This window comes from Rhinatrema bivittatum, chromosome 1 (genome assembly GCF_901001135.1).
Source record: "Rhinatrema bivittatum chromosome 1, aRhiBiv1.1, whole genome shotgun sequence".
Taxonomy (NCBI): domain Eukaryota; kingdom Metazoa; phylum Chordata; class Amphibia; order Gymnophiona; family Rhinatrematidae; genus Rhinatrema; species Rhinatrema bivittatum.
This window is the reverse complement of record NC_042615.1, coordinates 412,354,510-412,380,980: the sequence shown is the minus strand read 5'-3', so window position 1 is coordinate 412,380,980 and position 26,471 is coordinate 412,354,510. Positions and strand designations below refer to the sequence as shown.

The 26,471-nt window shown below is 46.3% G+C and overlaps 1 protein-coding gene across 1 annotated transcript in view; it reads right to left on the bottom strand.

Moving 5' to 3' along the window:
* Positions 1-26,471, bottom strand: part of LOC115092073 (sialic acid synthase-like) — a 221,561-nt gene that overhangs the window by 77,046 nt on the left and 118,044 nt on the right. The window contains exon 4 of the mRNA XM_029602571.1: positions 5,954-6,108. Coding sequence (XP_029458431.1) covers positions 5,954-6,108 — 155 coding nt within the window. The remainder of the gene's footprint in view (positions 1-5,953; positions 6,109-26,471) is intronic.

Genomic DNA, 26,471 nt, shown 5'->3' with positions numbered 1-26,471 from the left:
GAACAAGCGCTCAATATAATATGCGCTCAACAATATGCGCTCAATAATAAGCTACAGCTATATACGCTTAATACAATAGGCGCTCAATAGTAAGCGGCAGCTATATACGCTTAATCCAATATGCGCTCAATAGTAAGCGGCAGCTATATACGCTTAATACAATATGCGCTCAATAATATGCGGTCAGCAATATACGCTCAATACAATATATGCTCAACCATATGCAATATACGCTCAATAAGAAGCACTCAATACGATACAGGCGCCTATCATGGGCGCTCAATACCTGAACAGGGCCAACAAAATGGCAACCTCCGCGGCGTGCCGCCTACAGGCAACGCCGCCGATCCTCGAACTTCGGAGACCAAAAGTAAAAGTTGTGCGCCTTACCTGATCCTCGGCGCTTCCCGGCTGAAACCCGGGCAATCTCCGGCTGTGGGGGGAGAGGGGAAATACCTTCACCACCGCGCTTGAGGAATGCACCCGCTGCCTCCCAAGTCCACGCCGGGACCAAGGCGCCTCTTGGCTCAACCCAAGCCTTTCCTGCTCGGGGGCTTGGTCCCTGCCGCGATTCGGCCACCGGACCGAGGCCTAAACCTTCGAGGGATCACGGAAATCACCCCGGGAAACTCAACTGGGGGAGGGACCGAATGGTATCACCGCAGGAGTGCGGGGCTCGATGTTCTGTAGAAGTTTAGTAAGTAGAAAGTAGAAAATAGAAAGTAGATTGGAAACATGCTCAGCGAGCGTGCAGGCTCTCCAAACCGCTTTGGAGACGGAAATTACTGAAGAGCTTCACTTCCTGTGGGGGTATATGTACCCGTGCTGACGTCAGATCCGTCTCCAACTGCTAGCACGAGCACACTATACCCACTTGTTCTGAGTCCATCTGGCTACACGACAGGAAATCGGGGGTTGGCGCGCGCAAGGGGGTGCACACTAGTGCATCTTGCGCACGCAGACACCTGCGGCCTTCACCCGTTCCCTCCCAGGCCGCTCCAATTTAGGAGCGGCCTGTGAGGGAACTTCCCTTCCCCCTAGCCCTATTCTAACCCCCCCATTCCTTTAATTTACCATTTGCGCCTGCCTTGGGGCAGGCACAGGTTGCACGTGCCGGCACCCTGCTGGCACGCGATCCCTCGGCAAAGCAAAAAATGGCCACTGTGCTGGGGACCTCTAGCTCCGTCCCTTTCCCGAAGCCCCAGGACTTAAGACGTGTCCTGGGGCTTTATGCGCGTCGCCGGGCCTTTTAAAAACAGGACCGGTGCGCTTAGGGATTTGAAAATCCGGGCCTAAATATATTTCCTATGCAACTGTTTATTTTTCACTTTAATTGTTCTTTCCACTGTAAATTAACGTCACTTATTTTAACATTCATATGCCACCTTTTTGGTTTAACTCCAATATTTTGCAATAAAGAAGAGTATAAAGAAAGCACATGAGAAGTGCTTAGTAGATGCTATGTGAGTGCATATTTTATTAATGAGTATATATACAGTACTGATATGAATGGGGCATGCATGAGATCTGGTTGATGCCTCTCCATTCCCCCCCTTTTCTTAAAAATTATCAAGTTTTATTAATTTATCATAAAACTATCTTTTTTAGTATTAAATTTTTATAACTTGTAATTGATACCGTATATTAATTACTTCTATAATTTTGTTCATTAATAGAGCTTATACATTTATTGATTATGTTTCAAACTACTTTAGAGATGTTTGAGTTTTTAGATGCAATAGCATCTGGTCTATAGGGGCTTCTGTGATTTTTGTGGGCTTGGCTGCAGGACACTAATACAAAAGACAAGGTATTTTTTATATACTTTTTTATTTGTTTTTAATTTTTACATTTTCTTAATCTATTGATTACCAATTTTTAAAATTTTATATTTTTTCAATTTTTAGTTTCTGAACACCTTTTTGGATTCAATAGCATCCCGTATATTGCGGCCTCTGTCCCTTTCGAACCAGTGGGAATTTGTGGGTTTGACTGCAGTACAATTTGATGTATAGGTCTAAGGTAGTTTTTATACTGTTTGTAATTAGTTTCTACTAATTATTTTTAATATTTAAATACTTATATCTATTGATTACATTTTGAGGTTTTTTTTTTAATTTTACATTTTTTCAGTTTTTAGTTTTTCAATACCTTTTGGAACATGTGTTCATTACATAGGGAAAAGGTTTCCAATTAAAAAGTCAATTAACAATATTTGCTGCTGGTCTCCAGTCATGAGGTATTATTTCGTTTGTTCTATATTTCTTGTGCAGTTGATATTATTTTAATTTTTTTTGTTTTTTTAATAACACATTATTCACTAATTTCTATAGCTTTGTCATTTTAGGTACTTTACACAAGATATGCCATACTGTGTCAGACCAAGGGACAATCAAACCCAGCATCCTGTTTCCAATAGTGGCCAATCCAAGTCACAAGAACCTAACAAGTACCCAAACATTACACAGATATCAAGTTACTATTGCTTATTAATTGTTTATGGATTTTTCCTCTAGGAACTTATCCAAACCTTTTTTAAACCCAGTTACAGTAACTACTATAGCCACATCCTCTGGCAATAAATTCCAGAGCTTAACTGTGTGCTGAGTGAAAAAGAATTTTCTTCAATTTGTTTTAAATTAGCTACTTGCTAACTTTATGGAGTGCCCCCTAGTCCTATTCTCTGAGAGGATAAATAACCAATTTACATTAACCTGTTTAAGTCCTTTCATGATTATGTATCCACCCCTGTCATTTCTTCTCCAAACTGAACAGCCCTAACTTATTTAGCCTTTCCTCATAGGGGCGCCATTCCATGTCTCTTATTTTGGTCACCCTTCTCTACACTTTCTCCAATGCAGCTATATCTTTTTTCAGATATGGCGACAAGAATTGCACACAGTATTCAAGGTGTGGTCTCACCATGGAGCCATACAGAGGCATTATGACATCCATTGTTTTGCTTGCTATTCCCTTCCTAATAATTCCTAACAGTTTGCTTTTCTGACCACCACAGCACACTAAGCCGATGATTTCAATGTATTATCCACTATGACGCTAGATTTTTTTCCTGGGTGGTAATGCCAAATATGGAACCTAACTGAGTAACTACAGCATGGGTTATTTTTCCCTATATGCATCACCTTGCACTTGTCCACGCTAAATTTCATCTGCCATTTGGAAAACCAATCTTCCAGTCTCATAAGGTCCTCCTGCAATTTATCACAACCTGCTTGAGATTAATTACTCTGCATAATTTTGTGTCATCCGCTAATTTTTTCACCTCACTCGTGTCCCTTTCCAGATCATTTATAAATACGGTATATTAAAAAGCACTGGTCCAAATATAGATTGACCATTTAATCCTACTCTCTGTTTCCTGTTTTTTAACCAGTTTGCAATCCACAAAGGACATTGCTTCCTATCCCATGTCTTTTAGTTTTCTCAGAAGCCTCTCATGAGGGACTTTGTCAAACGCCTTTTATAAAGACTCAATTGTAAAGAACATAAATGTTTGTACCCTGAGGCAGGTGATTAGCTGAAACTTGGCCATATCGAGTCTATGAATAAATCTACATGCTGTCATTGTTCATCTGATTTTATGCTGTTTTATTTTGTTGTACAATTGGGGGGGGGGGGGGGGGGTGGATATATACTATGAACACACCTTTTTCACTTCTCACTCTGTTTTCATTTTTTTTCCCATTCTTGTTCTATACTTCTTACAAATTTGCTTTTCACAAACTGATTTCCTCCATTTGTTATGAAACATGTGTTAATAAACATTTTGCTGAATAAGTTGATACAAAAATAGCTGATTTAAGGATTTCTCTACTGATATCTTTATCTATATACACAAACATTATTCTGCCTGCCAAAATCATGGATATTTAAGATATCATGACATATGGCATCATGAACTGTAAAAATTACAACACTACCACTAAACGTATTTCCATTTAAAGCAACACTTAAATGCAAAAAAATCGACAAGAGTTAGAAAAACAAAACAGAAAATTCTTAACAAAAGTGTGCAGGACTTACAATCAGGGACTGTGATTTTCAAGATAGTGCGCCCACGCACCATGGTGAATGCGTACCGGCACACACCCAGGGATGCAGCAATTTTATATCTTGCGCAAAGCTTATTAAATAACTTGAGTGCTCACTGATGTGTGCCTAATTTTAAAGTGGGCGCGTGCCTAGGAGCGTAAATCCCATTTCTACCGCGTCAGTGTATTTTAAAACCAGCGCACATCCATATCATGAATAGTTTCACCAGTTCATCCAGTGTTGAGCTAGGTCCTCCAAACCCCTCTGGTTTAATAGCCTGTATTTCCCCCAGTTACCCCAGACCCTTTAAACTCCTCCAAAATGGCTGTTTTTTCTTTTCTTTTTTAAAACTTATTCCTCACTTTATAGCAGAAGTAAACTTACGCGGCAGTGAACCTAGGTGCATGCCAAGATGTGTAAGTATTTATGCAGACATCTCATGGCCATGAATCAAAACGCCCACACCCCTTTTTGAAATTGAGGGAGCTGTGTGCGAGGTAGGACCAATGTGCACATATGGGTGGCTTTTAAAATTCGGTGCGAGCACATCTCCCAATTTTAGTGGGCGCCAGGCTTTTAAAATACACCTATAAAAGGGTAATTTTCAAAATAATTTACGCATATAAAGTAGCATACATTGCAGCAATTTTCAAAAGTCCATTTACTTGCTTAAAGTGGTATTACATGCATAAATCCTATTAACAATTCAATAGCATATATTGTAGCAATTTCCAAAAGCCCATTTACATGTATAAAACTCAGTTTAAAAGATGCAAATCCTTTTGAAAACTACCCCCCCTAAGTTTGTACCTGAGGCAATGGAGCGGGAAGAGACTTGGTAAAGTGACAAGGAACATCAGTAGAATTTGAATCTTGCCTTCCCTGGTTTGCTGCCTGCTGTTCTAACCACTAGGCTACTCCTCCACTAGAACACTATGGGGTAGATTTTAAAAGCCCTGCGCACGTAAATCCTACCGGATTTACTCGCGCGCCTATTTTGCATAGGCTGCTGGCGCGTGCAAAGCCCCGGGACGCGTGTAAGTCCCGGGGCTTGCTAAAATGGGTGTTCCGGGGGGGGGGGGGGGTGTCTGCGGTCCGGGGGCGTGTCTGCAGTTCGGGGCAGTCCGGGTCGTGGCCGAGTGCCCCAACACAGTGGCCTGTGTTGGGGCCTGGCCAGCCGGCAGGCGTAATTCCATCGAACAAGGTGGGGGGGGGGGATTTAGGTAGGGCCGGGGGGGGGGGGGGGGGGGACGGGACAAAAAAAAAGTTCCCTCCGAGGCCGCTCCGATTTCGGAGCGGCCTCTGAGGGAACGAGGCAGGCTGTGCGGCTCGGCGCGTGCAGGCTGCCGATTTTGCACAGCCTTGCGCGCGCCGACCCCAGATTTTAAAAGATACGCACGGAGCTTTTAAAATCCGGTGTACTTTTGTTCGCGCCAGTTGTGCGAACAAAAGTATGCTCGCGCGCTTTTTAAAAAAATGTACCCCTATGTATATCATGGTGTCATAGCAGCAATATGCATTCCACTTGTGTCATGGCTATCCTCAATATGGTAGCATTACTGAGTGCTCTACTTTTTCATGAATACTTTGATCTGGTTTGAAGCCAAACTTTAAAAAGTCTTTACATATCCTGCATGGCACATCACAACTATTTTTAAAACAGTGGCTTATCACAGTATGAGTGAGGACCTAGTGATTATAGACAAATAATTCTAATTTACTCACATGGAACTATTTATTACATTTTTCCCTCTAAGTTGCTTTCTAGCCCTTGATGGGTCCCCACTGAAGGAATTTCTTTGACCTTTTCGGCTAAAATTAACAGCTACTATAATAACTTAGCCACTAATTCTAGCATAAATTTGTCATCTGGATCCTATAGCAAGGCCAAGATACTGACCTTTAATACACGGAGATTGACATCCTCTGGCAAAAGAGGGTAGGCACTAGTACACTGGAGAATACAGAAGTTTGGATTACCAGTTTTAACAACTTGGTAAACACGTCGCATGGTTTCCATTGACTGCATGCCACTAGAAATTACCATCGGACGCCCTTTGGAGAAAAAAAAAAACCAAAAAACAGGACAGAATGAAAATTCACCTTTTCATGTTTCAAAAATTTTAACAATAAGAAGTTCCTCAATTCAAGGATATAAAGCAGAGTTGCTTACCTGTAACAGGTGTTCTCTGAGGACAGCAGGATGTCAGTCCTCACACATGGGTGACATCAGATAGAGCCCGGCCCAGATCTCTGATCTCAGATTCTGGAACTTTCCAACATGACTTACTGGGCATATGCAGCTCTAGTTATCATTCTGCTCCCTAGGCAGAGTCCCTCAGTCCATGATATAGCTAATACATGAAGAAAACACCCAGGTGAGGTGGGTGGGTTTTGTGAGGACTGACATCCTGCTGTCCTCAGAGAAAACCTGTTACAAGTAAGCAACTCTGCTTTCTCTGAGGACAAGCAGGATGGCAGACTCACACTTGGGTGAATCCATAGCTAAAGGATGCTCAAAACAGAACAAAGCGGGGAACCCCACAGAGCTGAAAGCACCACCTTTCTCCCATTTGCCTGTGGGGAAGCCAACCCAAAAAATGGGTCTAGATGGGAAAAGAGCTCGGTTCTTCAATAGAAGCCATAAAATAGCCAGACACAAATATCCCAAATCGTGGCAGACGTGCTTAAGGCAGCAGTCTAGATCCTCCTGCTTACAGGAAAAGGCCTAGAGAATCAACCAAGAGAAGAACTCTTAGACGAAGACCACACAGTTTCCTTCGGTGTTACAAAACAACCGAAAAAACAACTGGGGCCAGAAAGCCCTCCAGAAAGAAAATGCATCTGAAGGACAGAATGCCATTGCAGAAGTGTGCCCAATGATTGGCTGATAGGCACAATGGGCAGAAAACCCCAAGCAACATTTGGAAGAAGAAACAGTAACAGCAACAAAGTCTATGGCTAACCTTACCTGCCAAAGTACCAGACAGATCTGACCAGGACAGACGTCAAGGGATGCCCCAGGTGCCGATAGATAGCCGGGTGGCATCCATGGTATACACAGCGGCATTGAAGGAGAAGACTGGTGTCCAAAGGCATCGATGGTTCAGGGGTATTAATAATGCTTGTAGTGCCAGAAGACTGAAGATCTATGGGACAAATTCGCCACAGACATGCCACATCAGAAACCAAAGGAACAGATGATGGCTTGCATCCTTAATTCCCCTCTGCTCAACTATGTGCCTGAGGGCTTCGATGCTACAGGCTCAATGGTCTCTGTGCCAGTGCCTATGGCAGAAGTTTGCCTCAACAGCAACTCTGGCGCTTAGTAGCATTGATGGTGTTTGAAGCCGCACCTTGGAGCTATACAGCGGCTCCAGGCACCCGAGCCTGTCAGCTCCCATGGCACCAGATGGCCTTACACCACTGATGGCACTTCTGAACTACGCAAAGGTGGTTCATCAGCACCGGGCCATGGTGCACCCTGGATGCTTGAAGCTCTTGTGGACAAGGGCTTCCATGGCGCTCAAGAGCTCTCAGGACCCTGTGCCCCAGGGGTCAAGGACTTTGAGAGCGACCAGGCACTCAATATTGATCCTGGTGCTCCCTGAAAGCAATGATGCTTGACAGTGTCAACATCACCCATGAATGGCATCACTGGTAAACATGCCCGATAGTTGTTATGGCGCTTGATGGCCTTGAGAGCAGTCCCACACCTCGATGGCGGCTCTGAAGGCATTGAGAGTGACCATGGTGCTCAATGGCATTCCTGGTCCTGGATATGGTCAGGATTGCGATGCTCGAGGTTGGTGCTGTTACGCTGCCACTTTGAGGCCCATGGCACTCGATGACACTCTGGTTGATGCCATTCCTCCGGTGCATCAAATGCCCATGGCGCTTGATGGGAGTCAATGGTGCACGATGGCACTTGCTAATGCTTATGGCATGGAAGGTCTCCCGCCCCTAGCCATGGCAATCAACAGCATTTATGGCGTTCAATGGCCCTTACAGCATCAAGGGCAGTCCACACACTTTGATGGCATTGAGGCTGACCATGGTGCTCGATGGCAGTGCAGATATCAACACGTCAGACCATCGGAGTGCTGGCATGGTTGTGCATGGGCAACCATTAACGGACATGACACTGAAGGTGCAGCAGTAACATTGCTTGCCCAGGCTCCTACTCCCCTGCTCTTACAAGGAGACTGCACTGCCAGGAGGCTATGTTATCCAGGGCTCCTGCTCGTGGAGATTAGTTCCTCAATGTGGGGCGAGCTCTCTCTCCCACAGGAACAGTGTGGTCTTTGAACCCTTCACTGTCCATACCGCCATCAATGCTGATTGATCGGTGAAATGACACGAAACTTATGCCCATGTAGAACTCAGGCAAGTCCCCAGGCTCAGCGGCCTACATGGATCACACACAGACTGCCTTCTGTAAGTCCTGCCAGCCCAGACAAAGGCACAAAAATAGTTGAGCAAGGAAAGGACACAAACTAAACTGAAGATAAATAAATATTGTATTTAAGGAATAGAATTAGACTCTGCCAGGCTGCATAGTGACTAAGGCCCACCATGCAGCTGGCAGAAAGTTGAAAAGAAGAGAAAATAAAATAAAAACTACCATAAGGAAAAGAAAAACAACCCACAACTGCAGCTCCAAAATAAACCACAATAAAAACTATGAGGAGAGAGCAAAGCTGAATACCAAGACCACATGGCTCCATGGGGTGTGTAAGAGTGTGGAACTGTCTAGAGGTTAGCTGTGATAACTACAGCTGCACATGTTCAATAGGGCATGTTTGAAAGCTGTAGAATCTTTGAGATCAAACTTCCGGGCCAGACTCCATCCAATGGTGACTAGATAAGCAGGTCGTCACCCAAGAGGGGAGCCATGGTGGGAGAGTTGGGTTCATGGCTGAAAGGTTCTGTAGGACGGATTGCCCCAAATGGGAGTCCTGTCATCCATCCTTGTCTAGGCAGTAATGAGAGGCAAAAGTATGGAGTGAACTCCAAGTTGCCGCTCTGCAGATCTCATGAATAGGAATCGCCTGTAGGTACGCTACTGAAACTGACATTGCCTAGATGGAGTGAACCCGAACAGGGCCAGGAAGCTGAAGCCCTGCCTGCATAAAGCAGAAGGCAATGCATTCAGCCAGCCAGTGGGACAGCGCCTGTTTAGAAACAGAGATACCCAACCTATTTCTGTCAAACAAAATGAATCGCTGAGTGGAACTGTGATGGGGCGCCGTCTGTTCCAGGTAGAAGGCGAGTGCTCTCTTATATTCCAAGGTATGGAGGGCACGTTCACCTCGAAGAGCGTGGGGCCTCAGGAAAAAAGATGGCAATACGATGGACTGGTTAAGATGGAACTCTGACACCACTTTGGGTAGGAACTTAGGATGTATACGGAGTACCACCCTGTCATGACAGAACTTCATTTAAGGCAGTGCCTGCAGCTCACTCACCCTGCGAGCTGATGAGACTACAACTAAGAAAAGCACTTTCCAGGAAAGGTACTTTAGGTCACAGGAGCAGAACAGCTCAAACGGGGGTTTTATGAGCTGTGAGAGAAACATGTTCAGATCCCAGGAAACCGCTGGGGGACAAGTAAGAGGTTTGAGATTAAGGAGACCCCTCATGAAATGCCCCATCAGCGGATGGCAAGAGATAGAACCATCCACATCCCGATGGTATGCTCCTAAGGTTCTTAGGTGTACCCTCACAGAGGCAGTCTGTAGGTCAGACTTCGAGAGGAACAAGTAGGTCAGAAGAGCTGAGGGGGAGCAGGTGAAAGGGTATAAGCTGTGACCTTCACACCAGGAGAACAGTTTCCACTTCAGGTTGTAGGACTTTCTGGTGGAAGGTTTCTTAGAAGGTTTCTTAGACTCTAGAAGGTTTCTTAGACTCTAGAAGAACAGAGGCTCTAGAAGAACAGAGCCCACCATAAACTCTCTGGTCCCCCTCTCATGTTTTGACCCCTCATCCTCTCTTGAAGTACAAAACATTCTTAAAAAATTAAAACCTTCATCCCATCCCTCCGAAACCATCCCCACTAAACTCCTGCTAGCCATCCCCGAGGTGATTGCCAAACCTCTCTCAAATATCTTTAATTGTTCTTTAGAGCATGGCACAGTCCTTAATTTTCTAAAACAAGCAGTAGTGAAACCACTACTCAAAAAACCTAATCTTGACCCTGACACATTATCTAATTACAGACCTGTCTCTAACCTACCCCTTCTAGCTAAAGTCCTTGAAAAAATAGTCAACGCACGTCTCTCCGATCACCTGGAACAAAACAATATTCTCCCTTCTACACAGCACGGTTTCAGAAAGCACTTAAGTACTGAAACCCTGCTACTCTCCCTACATGATACCCTCATTAGAGGAACTGACTCAGGTTCTTCCTATCTGATAGCCATGCTTGACATCTCAGCAGCATTCGACACAGTCAATCACGATGTCCTCCTCAACATCCTCAGGAGTATCGGGATCACTGGCAATGCCCTATCCTGGATACGATCATATCTCCAGGACCGCCTTTTCACTGTATTAGTTGATAACAATGAATCTGACCCCATTAGTCTGCCCCAAGGTGTTCCCCAAGGTTCCTCCCTCTCCTCCACCCTCTTTAATATATACATGCTCCCCCTCACTACCCTCCTCACTAAACTCCACATCAAGCATTTCATTTATGCGGACGATGTGCAACTCATTTTCCCTTTCTCTGATTCTCTCCATAATGCTCTTCTTAAATGGGAATCCTGTCTCTCCTCTATCAACAACTTACTAAATGATATGCAACTAGCTTTAAATCCCAGCAAGACTGAACTCTTAATCATATCAAACAGACCACCGCTCCCAGACATCCCACCTGCTTACTCTTCCACATCTTTCCCATCACACGTTCGCAACCTTGGGGTGCTTATTGATAACCATCTTACCTTCAAACCCTTCATTAAATCCATCATCAAGGAATGCTATTTTAAGCTCCAAACCATAAAAAAACTGAGACCAATGCTTCACTTTTCTGATTTCCGCACTGTACTCCAGTCTATCATTTTATCTAAGGTAGACTATTGCAATGCACTCTTGCTAGGCATTCCCGCTATCCATACCAAACCCTTACAACTATTACAAAACGCTGCCGCTAGGATTCTATCAAATTCAAAAAAAAGAGATCACATCACCCCTACACTTATAGAACTCCATTGGCTCCCCATACACTCTCGAATTCGCTATAAAGCCCTTTCTATCATCCACAAAAGTCTGCTGAACTCTAACCTTAACAGGATTAACCCCCCTCTCCTCCCCCGTACCTCGAATAGACCCACACGTACAGCCCTCCAAGGAACCCTACGCCCCCAACCTATCAAATCTTTTAAATTATCTTCCACCATAAGTAGAGCTTTCTCTCTAGCCGGCCCTTCTATATGGAACTCCCTGCCTCTGGATATACGCCTGGAAACATACACACCCACCTTCAAAAAAAAACTGAAAACATGGCTCTTCCAGCAAGCTTACCACATATCACCATCCATTACATAAACCCTCTGACTAACTAAAATTCGACTAACTAAGAATTTGCTACATGACTAATGAATCGACCCATTGGAATCTGTCTTATGCCTATCGATTTGGTACCTTTGACTCGGCTATTTATGTCTCTATCTATTGTATATAGTTTTGATTTATACATATATAGTGATTTTGCTGTATCTATCTATTAACCTCATGGACTCTGCCCGACATAGTCAGCTCTATACCCTTTCCCTGTTTTAGCCTTTTTTTACTCAGTTACTTGTTAGGGCCCTGCCCATAAGTTACTCTGTTTTGCAAAGTTATATGTAAGGGTTTCCGTCCAACTGTTACTGTTTCACTGTAAACCGATGCGATGTGTGAACGGTCATCGGTATAAAAGAGACTTTAAATAAATAAATAAATTAAATAAATACCTCCGCCGGTAGGCCGAGGGCCTCAACAGTCAGCCGGTCAACATCCACACTGTGAGAGCTAGGGGACCAGGTGTTGGGATGGCGGAGCCTGCTCTGGTCCTGTGTGATCAAGTCTGGAGCCATTCCCAGTAAGATTGGGGAATGCACCGCGAGTTCCCAAAAGGTCGGGTACCAGACCTGGTGGGGCTACAAGGGAGTGATTAGGATCACTGAGCCCTGATCCTGCTGCAACTTCTGCAGTATCTCGGAGATGAGGGGAGGGGAAGCATACAACAAGCCCGTCCCCCAGTAGAGAATGCGACTGCCAGCAACCCCTTGCCCCTCCTGTCGAGGGAGCAAAAGCGGCGTACTTTCCTGTTCTCCAGGGAGGTGAACAGGTCCACTTCCAGGGTCCCCCAGCGGCTGAAAAGGTGATTCGCCACCTCCTGCTTGGGGGACCCACTCATGTGGCCTGAAAGTCCGACTCAGGACATCGGCCAGGGTGGTGTCCACCTCCGACAGGTACACCGCCCGGAGAGTTATACCGTTGGCGATGGCCCACGTCCAAACCAGGACTGCCTCCTGGCAGAGGGAATGACCCAATTCCTCCCTGTTTGTTCAGGTACCACATGGCTACCTGTCTGTGTGCACCAGGATTATCTTGTTCGCTAGAAGTTCCTGGAATATCCGTAGGACATAACGAACCGCCCTCAGCTCCGGGTTGATTTCAAACCTCCTTTCCCTGAGGTGACCAGAACCCTTGCTTGCGATGCCCTAGGACATGCACTCCCCACCCCGTCTGAGAAGCATCGGTGGTGAGCATGATACCTTGGGGGGGGGGGGGGGGGAGGGGGGGGAGCCACTTGGAACAGGAACCCCCGTAGTAGATTCTCGGGGACAGTCCAGAGAAGAGTATGACGCAGTTCGTCTGTGATCACAATGGGGGCATGTAGGTGCTGGGACGCCTGACACCACTGCGTACACAATGTCCACTGTGCATGTGTAGTCGAGCAAACCACCACATGGCCAAGCAGAGACCTGGATGTGGCCAGAAATAAGACGTGCAAGAGCCGCCAAGGTCTCTGCCCTGAGGTGGTAGGCCTTATTCTGGACATTATCAAAGTGTGCCTCAATGAAGTCCAGTTGGCTGGCTGGCTGAAGATGGGACTTGGGGTAGTTGATCAAGAATCCCAAGGTTTCCAGCGTGTCTATCGTGAGCCCCCTGGATCGAGCTGCCCTTGATGAGCCATTTGTTGAGGTAGGGAAATACGAAGATGGGCCCCTATAACCACCAGACAATTGGTAAAAACCCAGGGGGTAGAGGCCAGACTGAAGGGCAAGACACAGCATTGGTAATGCTGCTGGCCCACCTGAAAACGAAGGTACTGCCGATCCCCATGGAAAATGGGGATATGGGCATATGCATCTTGCAGATTGAGGGAGCAGAGCCAGTCGTCCTCCTTGAGAAGGGGGATTAGAGTGTCCAACAAGACCATTTTGAATTTCTCTCTCCAAGAACTGGTTAAGGGCTCTCATGTCCAAAATGGGCCAGAGACCTCCCATTTTCTTGGGAATAAGAAAATACTGGGAGTAGAACCCTGTGCCCTGCTCGCTGGTGGGCACCAGCTCAACCGCCTGTGCAGAAAGGAGGGCCGCGAGTTCTGCCTGAAGTATTTGATCGTTCCCTACTGCTCCCCATCCTGGAGCTGGTGGGGAGCTGGGTGGAAGTCACTGGAAATGAAGCCTGGTGGACGATGGATAGGACCCAGTGATCAGACGTCATCGAACTCCAATGGTCCACAAAGAGTTGAAGACGGCCCCCAACTGGGGGGGGCCAGAGTTCCACAGCTGGCTCTGGCTCCCTCACTGCCAGTCAAAAACTGGTGGTGGGGTTTTGCGGTGGGACCGAGGGTGCCCGAGGGGGCAGAGATTGCCTTTGCCTGGTTTTCCCCACTGGCCGCTGAGGCCTAGACCATGAGGCAGGAGGATGATACCTGCGGGGCCAGAAAAAAGGCGCTTCGGGTATGACCAAGTAGGCTTCCTAGCAGGCTGGGTGTCGGAAGTACTAGCCGACTATTGTTGAAAGGTCTCTTGATAGTCCTTCAGCTGAGCCACAGGCTCCTTGATCCAGTCGCCAAACAGGTTCTCCCCAGTACAGGGCAGGTCTGCTAGACGGTCCTGGAACTCTGGACGCAAGTCAGATGCCCGTAGCCAAGCTGTGCGCCGGACCCCAATGCCTATGCAGCCGACCTCATAGCTGTTTCAAACATGTCGTAGCCGCGTAGTCTTAGTGTGTCACATTCGAGGCCCTGCTGAACCACACAAACTTTTATTTATTTATTTAAAAGTATTTATATACCGCTTTTCAAATAGAGTTTTGTCAAAACGGTTTACAAATATAAATAAAAACAAAGAAAATAAAATTAAGAATAAAATGTACATAAAAAATAATAGCTAGATAAATACTAGCGAAAACAAAATTGTTTTTATAAAATGAAAGAAAAAGAAAAGAGGTGACTGTACCGTGATGAGAATATGGAATCTGGGAGTGGATGTCAGGTGGATGGGATTGTGGTAGTGAGAGATGGATTTTTGGTAGAAGAATGTTGTGATGGAATATTAAATGCGAGTTGAAAAAGACATGTTTTTAAATACTTTTTGAAGTGGTGAGGATTTGATATAAGGCGAAGGGGATTGGGTAGAGAGTTCCAAAGGGATGGTCCTGCTACGGAGAATGACCTCTTTCTAGTGATGTCTAATCTGGCCTGTCGTGGAGATGGCATATCTAAAAGGTTTTGGGAAAGCGGTATTAAGTGCCGGGTGGGTTTGTAAATGCGGAGTAATGTGGAAAGCCAAGTGGAAGAGGGGTTATGAATTAAGCTGTGAATGATTGAGAGTACTTTATATTTTATCCTGTATTTTATGGGCAACCAGTGAAAAGAATATAGAATGGGAGTAATATGATTACGAATGGAGATGCCTGATAATAAACGTGCTGCACTATTTTGAACTAATTGCAATGAATGTATAGAAGAGTCGGGCAGGCCTAAGTAGAGAGCATTTCAGTAGTCTAAGCCAGAGAAAATTAAAGATTGAAGAACAGATCTGAAATCACGATGAAACAAAAGTGGGCGAAGACGCTTTAAGAGTTGAAGTTTGTAGAAAGATTTGTTAGAGAAGAGATCTGCTGTTTCATGGATAAATCAGTGTTTTTTTTTGAAATTTAAGGTTTATTAGAGAAAGATAATACCGACAATACAAAACCATACAGTATCTGTGAAGCATGTACAATAACAAAATTGACAGTAGAATAGATGCAATAAAGACTTACAACAGATTCTCTGCTTTTCTCAGTTATTGTGTAAACATATCCCCCCCTTCTGTTCCCCTCACCCCCCACCCTTCTCCCCTACCATCCCTGGGAGCTCCTGCAAAGGTAGTATGAACAAATAGCATAAGAGAAAATCAGACATAAAAGGAAATCATATCTTCTTCTGTTGTTGTTGCCATGTTAGGTATAAAGACCAGGTACGCTGAAAGGCCCCTATTTGTTTCCGACGGTGCGCCGTAATCTTACTAAGGGTACAAACCTTTGCCACCCGTGACTGAACCTGCAATAATGTAGGTACACCCTGAGACTTCCAGTGTAAAGCTATCTCACATCGAGCAGAGGTGACCACCAATCTAACAAAACGCTGTAAGGCCGTGTCGAGCTGTGGATAGTCTGAGTTAAGCAGGGCAACTATGGGGGTTAGAGTAATAGAAACATGCAATATGTCTGAAAGCCACACAGCCAGTCCCTGCCAAAACTGGGAAACAGCAGCACACTCCCACCACATATGATAAAAGGAACCTCGCTCCCCACAACCCCTCCAGCACCGATCCGAGGCCGTGGAATAAATTTTATGGAGTTTAGCGGGGGTATAATGCCACCGATAGAGGAGTTTGAAACTATTTTCCAAGTAGGAGGCTGAGATAAGACCCTTACACCCCACTGTAAAGATAGTGTCCCAAAAGTCGTCACCCTGCGGGGACCCCAGATCAGCCTCCCAGGCGGACAGGAATGTTGGGCGCGTGCCCATACCCTGAAGGAGCAGCTTATAAATTTTGGACATTAAGTGCTGTACTTTGTCAGCCGCTCGGCAGAAATTCTCAAAGAGACCAATTGGCTGGAGTAAATCCCGGGAAATATGGGTCGCTCTTGCGTAACTCATTAGTTGGAGGTAGCGATAGAAATCCCCCTGAGGTAAGTCATGCCGGGCCTGGAGAGTGGAGAACGTCACCCACGAGGAGTGCTCCCAGAAGTGACTATAATTATAAAGACCCTTAGCCAACCAATCTGCAAAGACCTGCGGAGCTGTACCCCCTAAGAATGACCCAGAGTGAAAGGGGGAAAAAAGGACCGACCCCACCTTGGACCCCACCACCTGGGGCTTCCATTTATACCAAAGGTGTAAGGTACACTGAATCGTGTCCGGTAGGCCTTCCAATTTGGGCCCAGAGCTAGGAGGTTGCCAGAGGATATTAGTCAGCAGGTGTGGCCCGATAAGTTCCTGCTCCAGAATCGCCCAAGGTTTGCGGGCGGTGGTTCTGTGCCAATCAACAACAGCTCGTAATTGAGCCGCAACATAATATCGTAATAAGTTAGGCACTGCAAGGCCCCCCCGCACCCGAGGTTGAAACAATACTTTCTGGGCCACCCTGGGGTGCTTCCCCTGCCACAGGAATTTCATAATCCTGCGTTGCCACTTGAGAAGCAGTGCAGTTGGTATGACGCAAGGAATGGTCTGGAAAAGGTATCCAATCCGGGGCAGGATGTTCATTTTAAAAGTAGCAATTCGTCCCAGCCACGAAATGTGGTATCGATTCCACTCCTCCATTTCCCTGTACAATTTAGCGAGAAGAGGTGGATAGTTAAGCCTAAAAACATCAGAATGAGCCCCTATAAATATACCTAGGTATTTAATTTTCTCCTTTGCCCATTTAAAAGCAAAACGGGCTTTCAGATCCCGTGCCTGGTCCTCCGGTAACGTAATATTAAGGATTTCGGTTTTGTCCCAATTAATGGAGTAGCCAGACACTTGACTGAAGGTTTTAATAATCTCTACCACGGCTGGCAACGATTGCTGAGGGTCCGCAAGGGTCAGAATGACATCATCAGCAAACATCGCCAACTTGGAGGAATATGACCCCACACTAATGCCCATCACGTCCCTTGACAACCGGATCCGTTGGGCCAAAGGTTCTATAAATAGGGCAAATAGTAATGGAGAGAGCGGGCAACCTTGGCGGGTGCCCCGCTCAACAATAAAGAACGGGGAATAGCCCCCATTTACCTTAATGCAGGCCCTCGGTTTATCATATAATTTCTGAATCCAGGTAATGAAAAAAGGCCCAAAACCCATGGTATGCAAGACTTGAAATAAAAAAGGCCAGTGAACCAAATCAAAGGCCTTTTCCGCATCCATAGCCATAAAAAGAAAGGGGATATGATGGCGCTTAACCCACCAGAGGGAATCCAACAACTTCCGCACATTATCGGACGCCATGCGACCAGGGATAAAACCGGCCTGATCCGGGTGAATGAGTTGTGCTACATAACCGTTAAGCCTGTTAGCCAGAATTTTAGCCAGAAGCTTGAGGTCTATGTTCAGCAATGAGATGGGCCTATAAGAGCCACACTTGGTAGGGTCCCGTCCCGGCTTTGCAATGATCGTTATACCCGCCACATTAGAATTAGGATTCAAAACCCCCTCGTGTCGCAAGGCATTAAACATGGCCGTAAGTGGGGTAAGTAAATCACCGGCAAAGCATTGATAAAACCGGGCAGTAAACCCATCCAGCCCCGGGGACTTGCCAGCCTTAAGTTGCTTAATGGCAAATAACACCTCAGATTCTGAGATATCCTTGTCTAGCGTATCCCTGGCGGACTCTGATAACTGGGATAAGGGAGTGTCCTGTAAAAAGGATTGTATGTCCCTGAACTCTATAGAGTGGTTATGGGAATACAGTGCAGAATAAAATTGTAAAAAGCAGTCACGGATCGCATCATTGGAGGTAAGTGGTGCACCATGAGCACCTACAATTTTAGTAATAGTGTTTTGTAAGCGTTTGGCTCTCAACTTATGCGCAAGCAACTTCCCCGCTTTATTGCCCCCTTCAAAGTATACTTGTTCCGTTTGCTCCAGCTCATGCGCAATTTTGGCCGCATCCAGCGCCCCAAGTTGCGATCGGTAGTCAGCTAAGGCCAAACGGAGCACTTCAGTGGGGGTTTGCTTGTGGCGCTGTTCTAAGTCCAATAATTTGGCAGTCAGGAGCGAACGTTCCCGCTGGGTCTCCTTTTTAACCCAAGAGGCCCGAGCTATAAAAGTCCCCCTAAGCACTGCCTTTAAACAGTCCCAGTAAGTGATGGGCGAGATGTCAGGGTGAAGGTTATGAGAACTGTAATCTGTAAGTTCCCGCCGACATTGATCCACAAAGGAGTCACTGTCAAGTAAGCTATCGTTTAGGCGCCAAAAGCGTTGGCCTTTGTCATAATTAGGGAAAGTCAGCTCAGCCCACACCGGAGCATGATCGGACCACGTGATCGACTCTATAACCCCTTTGCGCACATTTTGGATCACTCCCCTATCCACAAAAACATAGTCTATCCTAGTGTATAGGTTATGGGGGTTCGAGAAAAAAGTATAATCCCTCTGGGTGGATAAATCAGTGTTTATGATTACTCCAAGACTCTTCCCGATACTGCTGAGGAAGGTGCTCAGCGAACTCCTGAGCATGTTTCCACAAGTTTCGAGAATACTGCCCCATGTAAATCTGATAATATGTTATGCGGGCAATGAGCATGGCACTCAAATACCCGTTGACCTAAGGCATCTAGTGTGGGAGTTGGCAGCGGTCAAACCCAGTGACAGGTTGTACCAGATACACTGCTTCCGTCTTTTTGTTGACTGGTTGCATAGAGACTGGATGCTTCCAAAAGCGGGTTACCAGGTCTTTGAAAACCTTGTGGAGGGGCACCGCCACAACTTCTTTCGGTGCATCCGTGAACTGCAGGATCTCAAGCATTGGGTGTCGAGTTCTGCTCCACCAACAGCTGGAAGGGGACGGACTCGGCCATGGCCTTGACAAACCCCGTAAATGAGAGATCCTCCAGAGGGGATCGCTGCAATTCCGCTGGAGGGGAGGGTTCACAAGGCAAATCTTTTGATTCATCTGATGAAGGGACGGAAGCCTCCCCCTCCCAGAGATCATATGGGTACTCACCCATGCTGCGGCCCTCCGGGGAAGCAGGAGGAGGGAAGCTCTCCCGAATGCGGGGCCAGGTCTCGATGGCATCGGAGGGCCTTAATTCTTAAGGGGTCCAAAGGCGCCATCTGCATCGGGGGTACCAAAGGAATCAGTGGAATCGACCCTGAGGGCCCTGGGAGAGCTGGATAGTGAAGGGTCACCGCGAGAGTCTCGCCCGCCATCGAGCCCGATGGCCTGTCTTCTTCCAAGGAGTCGCTCACCAGTATGGGGGCCAGTGGCGATGGCAGCGGTGCGCTCAGAGGAGCTTGAGGGACCAGTGCTGGCTGCATAGGAAACAACTCGAGCAGCATGTTGAGCCTTTCCAACAATGGTGTGAGCACGGGTGACGCAGGCTCTTGTGGCGGAGGTGGTACCCAGGGAACCAGAGGCTCGAGGCCCTGCAGGGCCTGACCGACTACTGCCTGCACATGCCTTTTGAGCTCCTCCTAGAATGCTTGGGAAGAGAGCACAGTTTGAGGAGGAGCGGGCAGAATCAGGAGACCCTCTAGTTGGAGGGGGACCAATCCCTCCACCAAAATCGGTGGAGGCCACCTGGAAGTGTCAGTGGGTTCGGAGACAATGACGTCCTCTGCCTTCGAATGCTTTGTAGGAGACATCGAGGTCGATGCCCTCTCTCGGTTCTTCTTAGAAGAGGAGGATCGATGCTATGCTTCCTGGACTGTTCCCAGTTATCCTTCCCCGAAGCTGAGGGTGACTTCGAAGAACCTAAATGGGAGTGGGAAGAGAGACAGCGGGCAGTCTCCCTCACCCACCTTGGGAGCAGGCCCGACAGGCGCAGGGGAACTTGGGCCCTGGGTCTCCTTCCCAAGCAGAACTGACACCAGAGACTGTTCTGGACGTTTCGCCCCAATTTCTCCATTTTGTCGAGGCGAGCCCTGCGACCCTTTGGGGTCATTTGGGTACAAAATCCGTGAACACGGACATTGTGAGAGGACCCCAGGCAAAGGACAGAGACCTCATAGGGGTCTGAGGGACATAGTCCACAGGCTTTTTCTGTCCACAGTGCCTGTGGACATAAAAAGCACGCGACACGTGGTCGATGGTTAGCAGGTATCTGGGAGGAGCTCTGCCGGCGATCGACTGAGAAGACCAGAAGAACTTACCGAACTCCGAAGGGAGGGAGGAGGACCCTACAAGATGCATGGAAGCAAGGAAAAAAATAAAATTTTAGAAAAAAAAAGCATGAGCTCCTGAAATGCACAGCAACAGCTTCTTGGAAAAGAAGAGCCTGAAGGGAGACCCCACGTGGATGCGTGGTTAACAGCATGCTGGGCATGCTCAGTAGGCCGGTCAAAGTTTTCCATGCCGGGCTCCATCCGATGATGTCACTAAGTTGTGAGGAATACCATCCTGTTTGTCCTTGGATTAGAAATGATAAATTTTATCTGGACATCTTTTGAAGCGCAACCAATCATATCTATAATGGTTTTATCTAATCTAGTTCAATCATCATAGGACTTATTTATATCCCAATTTTATTGCATCACAATCTGACAAGTGCTCATATTATAGGTATAGTTTAAGTTTGGGATCCAAGATTATAGCATATTTTCCTATTTCTAGTTTTAGCATCAACTATCACCCTCTACAAACATGACAGAAAAAAAACACCTCATTTAAAAATATACTCCTGTTTGACTTTTAAGAATATCCTGAATATTTACATATTTCTTCTTTGGTTAAAAACAGCTTTCAGATTTTTAATGTCTTCCTGTTAGATGGAGAACATCCTTGTAGATTATGTCAACTCCAGTTTAGATTTACTTATTTTTTTATTTAAAATATTTCTATTCCGCCTATAGTGACTATGTCATGCTAAGCAAATTACAAAAATAAACAAATCAATAAGTAACATATCACAATAAGCAGAAATTAAAATAACTAAAAAAAATTCAACTTTACAGGAAAGCTTCTTTAAATAAGGCTGCACAAACATGTCTAGATGCGCCTGGAAATTATTTTTTAATCATGCCAGTGGCACTGAATATAATTGGGACTGTTTCTGTATTTTTCTGCCATATTTTCTTGGTCTCTGATTGCATCATTTGATACTTGATCTTCTTTCTTTCTGACATAGTTGTCGCTGGATACTGAGATTTCTATCAAGAATGCTGTTCTTGTGCTTTTCTCCTTTATCATTATATCCATTTTTCTTGCATCAAGTCTTTTAACATCTGTTGGGATGGGGATGTCCCAAGTGATCACAATGTCTTTATTCTCCCTTCAGGGTTGTGATCCTACTGCATTTCTGGTAAAGTGATATTATAATGTTTACACAGTGTCCAGCAGGGGAGACCTGCCACCATATTATGCCTTTCTGTATGCAGGCCTTCTGACTAACACTTGACATCCAGCATCGAGGTGTGTAACCATTTTTAGTTCTGTTTTATAGAATCTGAATGTAGGTTTTATCATTTTTTTGTTGTTTGTAATCCACTGTCCTGTGCTGCAATTATCACTCATCTTCAGATCTAAACTCAACTTTGCTTAACTATTCAGAGTCTGATCTTGATCTAATAAGGGGCAACCAGCATGTAAAGCAGGGGTTCATTCAAAGGCATTTACAAAGAACCAAAATAGAAACCCGACTCACAATATTATGTTTGTGTGACCCTACAACATAGGACCACACAAATATGGTCCAAGATCCAGTCTAGGTCACTTAATCCAATTATATCAATCATTTACATACTTGACACAGACAAACTTCATAATACAAGACTTCTACTTATAGGAACAGGTACACAGATACATAGGTATGAGCACTCATGGGGCTCTCCAGGCCCAGGGCTCAACTCATTTCGGTCTCTAGCCCTCAAGTTATCACTTTGTGCCACTACAAAGCACCAGTCTCTCACAAGGCAGACCATAGTTTGAGGCCCACCACAGCACTTTTGTTCTAACACTTGCCCCCATACTAGGCAGAAGGACAACATGCTTAAAGACATATGAAGATTGGAAAACAAATCCCTGGTTAACTCATTTCAGATTTAATATGTAATGGACAAGAACTTGTAAGGCAAAAAGAGAGTTACAGTATTAGTTTTAATTCATGAACCATAAATTGTAGGAATGTTCATCTACAAATAGAGTCCTGAGATCACCTATTCCCCTAGCAAATATTACAATCAAAAGAAAAGCAGGATTCAGGACCAGAAATAAAGATATTGGGCTACATTTTCAAATACAGAATAACTTTTACATAGGTAAAACTAGTGGTAACACCTGTAAGTCAGGCACAGTGACTTGCAAAAGTATGCGACCCCCTAAAAGTCAGCATATTTGTGTGGATTACAAATGACACTTACAAAGATTGTTCCAGACAGTATGTTTACTGCAAACCAGTATGCTCTTAAAGTAAATTTTCAAAGTCAAAATTCTTGATTTCTCTGCATTTTTTGTAAAATAAAATAAAAAATGTTGAGATTACTTACCTGATAATCTCCTTTTCCTTAGTGTATGCAGATGGACTCAAAACAAATGGGTATTGTGTGCTCGTGCTAGCAGTTGGAGATGGATCTGACGTCAGCACGGGTACATATACCCCCACAGGAAGTGTAGCAAATCAGTAATCTTCCTTGCAAAAGCTTTTATGGATATGTGTGTAACTGACCGATCGATTAATCAACAGGATTACCCTGACCAATTGATGGTAGCTGGAGACCGCCAGTGTACTCAGCCAGAAGGCGTCGACACCCAGCAGGGTGGATGCCCTATTATAAGAAAACATGTCTTACCGTGAGTCGGCGAATCCCCATGTATACCGGCAGCCGGGCGGGATGCTGAATCCATCTGCATACACTAAGGAAAAGGAGATTATCAGGTAAGTAATCTCAACATTTCCTAGCGTGTAGCAGATGGACTCAAAACAAATGGGATGTACAAAAGCTACTCCCGGACTGGGCGGGAGGCTGCCTGAGGACCGTGTAGGATTGCCCTCGCAAATGCTGTGCCCTCCCTAGCCTGGACGTCCAGACGGTAGAATCTGGAGAAGGTGGGGAGGGAGGACCACGTCGCCGCTTTACATATCTCTGCAGGCGACAGCATCCTAGTTTCTGCCCAAGAGGCCGCTTGCGCTCTGGTAGAGTGAGCCTTGACCTGTAGAGGCGGTGGTTTTCCCGCCTCAACGTAGGCTGCCTTGATAATTTCTTTAATCCAGCGGGCAATGGTCGGCCGTGAGGCCGCTTCCCCTTGCTTCTTCCCGCTGTGCAGGACGAACAGGTGGTCCGTCCTTCGTACTGCTTCTGACATTTCCAGGTATCTGGACAGTAGTCTGCCGATGTCGAGATGGCGTAGTATTCGACCTTCTTCCGATTTCTTCAAACCTTCCGTGGTAGGCAAGGCTATGGTTTGGTTGAGGTGAAATTGTGAGACCACTTTGGGTAAAAAGGAAGGAAATGTGCGAAGATGGATAGCCTCTGGAGTGATTCTGAGAAATGGATCACGACAGGACAGTGCCTGTAGCTCTGAGATGCGGCGTGCTGAACATACGGCCAGCAAGAACACCATCTTCAAGGTTAACAAATGGAGAGACAGTCCTCGAAGGGGCCTGAAGGCGGATCCCGCTAGAAATTCCAACACTAGGTTGAGGTTCCACAAGGGCACTGGCCACTTCAGTGGCGGACGAATGTGTTTGACTCCTTTCAGGAAACGTGAAACGTCTGGGTGTTTGGCAATGGGGTTGCCGTCACTCCTGGGACCGTAGCAAGACAGCGCTGCTACCTGAACTTTGATGGAGCTGAGGGGACAGACCCTTCTGAAGTCCATCTTGTAGGAAGTCCAAAATGATAGGAATATTCGCGGTATGTGAATTGGTGCTGTGAGCGTCGCACCAGGCTTCAAAAACTCTCCAGATCCTGATATATGTTAGTGATGTGGAGAACTTGCGTGCTCGGAGGAGGGTATCTATTACCGGAAAAGAGTATCCTCTTTTCTTCAGTCTAGCCCTCTCAATGGCCAGACCGTAAGAGAGAATTGAGCTGGATCCTCGTGGAGGATGGGACCTTGCTGCAGTAGGTCCCTGTGCGGCGGCAGGCGTAAAGGCGTCCCTGCCAGTAGTCTTCTCATGTCTGCGTACCAGGGTTTTCTTGGCCAGTCCGGGGCCACTAGAAGAACTAGGCCTCTGTGTCGCTGAATCCTGTGAACAATGGCGCCCAGCAGGGGCCACGGAGGAAAGGCATATAGCAGGATCCCCTGAGGCCACGGTTGTACCAGGGCATCGATCCCCTGGGCTCGAGGATCCCGCCTGCGGCTGAAATATCTAGGAACTTGAGCGTTGGACCTGTCTGCTAATAGGTCCATGGCTGGCATCCCCCATCGATCCACAATTATCTGAAAAACTGTGGGTGACAGCTGCCACTCCCCTGGGTTTAGGCTTTCTCTGCTGAGGAAGTCTGCTGTCGTGTTGTCCGTCCTGGCAATGTGGACGGCGGAGATGTCCTGAAGATTTGCTTCTGCCCAAATCATCAGGGGAGTTATTTCTAGGGACACTTGTTGGCTTCTGGTTCCGCCCTGTCGATTCATTTATGCCACTGTGGTGGCGTTGTCTGACATCACTCTGACCGCTCTGTCGCGAAGTCTGTGGGCAAATCACAGGCACGCAAGCCTGACTGCCCATGTCTCTAGTCGGTTGATGTTCCACCTTGACTCTTCTCTGGTCCAGATGTTAAAAGAGAAAATCAGCGATGTGAAGACCCCCCCCCCCCCCCAACGTCATGATGACCAGCCAGCGGTGACCCGATTAACGGCACGATTCCACCAGGCGCTGTTATAGAGGGGCAGCCCACTACCATCGGGCACTTAAAGAAAACTACATCTTGTGAGAAAAAGACACAAAAAAATAGTAAAAATGAACTGAGATGTTAAAAGAGAAAATCAGCGATGTGAAGACCCGCCCCCCCCCCCCCCCCGACGTCATGACGACCAGCCAGCGGCGACCCGATTAACGGCGCGATTACACCAGGCGTCGCGCAACGAAGGGGTTTTCCCCTTTGTGCTCCCCTTCGTGCTAACCTTTGTGCTCCTTCTAATATAATTATATTTATGTTTATGTTAATAATTTAACTTTTATTAATGTTATTTAGCTTTTTGCTATGTTTAAAATTATTTCATTATTGACGTTTAAATGTATTAGACTAAGGAATTTTACTTCCTGCTTATTCTGTTTCATTGTAAACCGGTTTGATATGCATTTTATGCAGGAAAATCGGTATAAAAAAACTAAAAATAAATAAATAAATCCGTTCAGGCTGGCATCTGTGGTGAGCAGAATCCAGGTTGGGGAGGACATTCTTGACCCCCGGCTTATGTGGCCGGGCTGTAACCACCACCGTAGCTGATTCCGCACTCTGGCCGGCAGAGGTAGGTGTATGGTGTAGTTCCGCGATCGTGGACTCCATCGAGATAGAAGGGCGCGCTGCAATGGTCTCATATGAGCCCACGCCCAAGGCACCACTTCCAGAGTGGATGCCATGAGGCCGAGGCCTTGTAGGTAATCCCGAGCTGTGGGCCGGCTGGCGCTCAGCAGGACCTGCAGATGATTCTGGAGTTTTGACTGTCTCTTGGAGGTCAGGCTGACCTTGTCGTCTTGGGTGTCGAATTGGACCCCTAGGTATTCCAGCGACTGGGATGGCTGTAGGGAACTCTTCTTTATGTTGACTACCCATCCTAGGCTTTCCCGAAGAGCTATAACTCTGTTGGTTGCCCGGTGACTCTCCTCCGGTGATTTTGCCCTGATCAGCCAATCGTCCAGGTAGGGATGGACGAGAATTCCGTCCGTCCTGAGTGCCGCTGCCACTACTACTATGACCTTGGTAAAGATCCGCGGCGCAGTGGCTAACCCGAAGGGTAAAGCTCGGAACTGAAAGTGCTGATTCAGGACTTTGAAGCGTAAATAGCGCTGGTGATCCCGATGGATTGGGATATGCAAGTAGGCTTCCGACAGATCTAGGGAGGTGAGAAACTCCCCTGGCTGTACTGAATTCTTGACAGACCGCAGAGTTTCCATGCGAAAGCTGGGGACCCGTAGGTGTCGATTGACTGACTTGAGGTCCAGGACGGGCCTGAAAGTGCCCTCCTTGGGCACTATGAAATAAATGGAATAGTGCCCAGAATTTCTCTCTCCTGCAGGTACTGGGATTATGGCTCTTAGAGCCAAGAGCCTCTGTAAGGTCA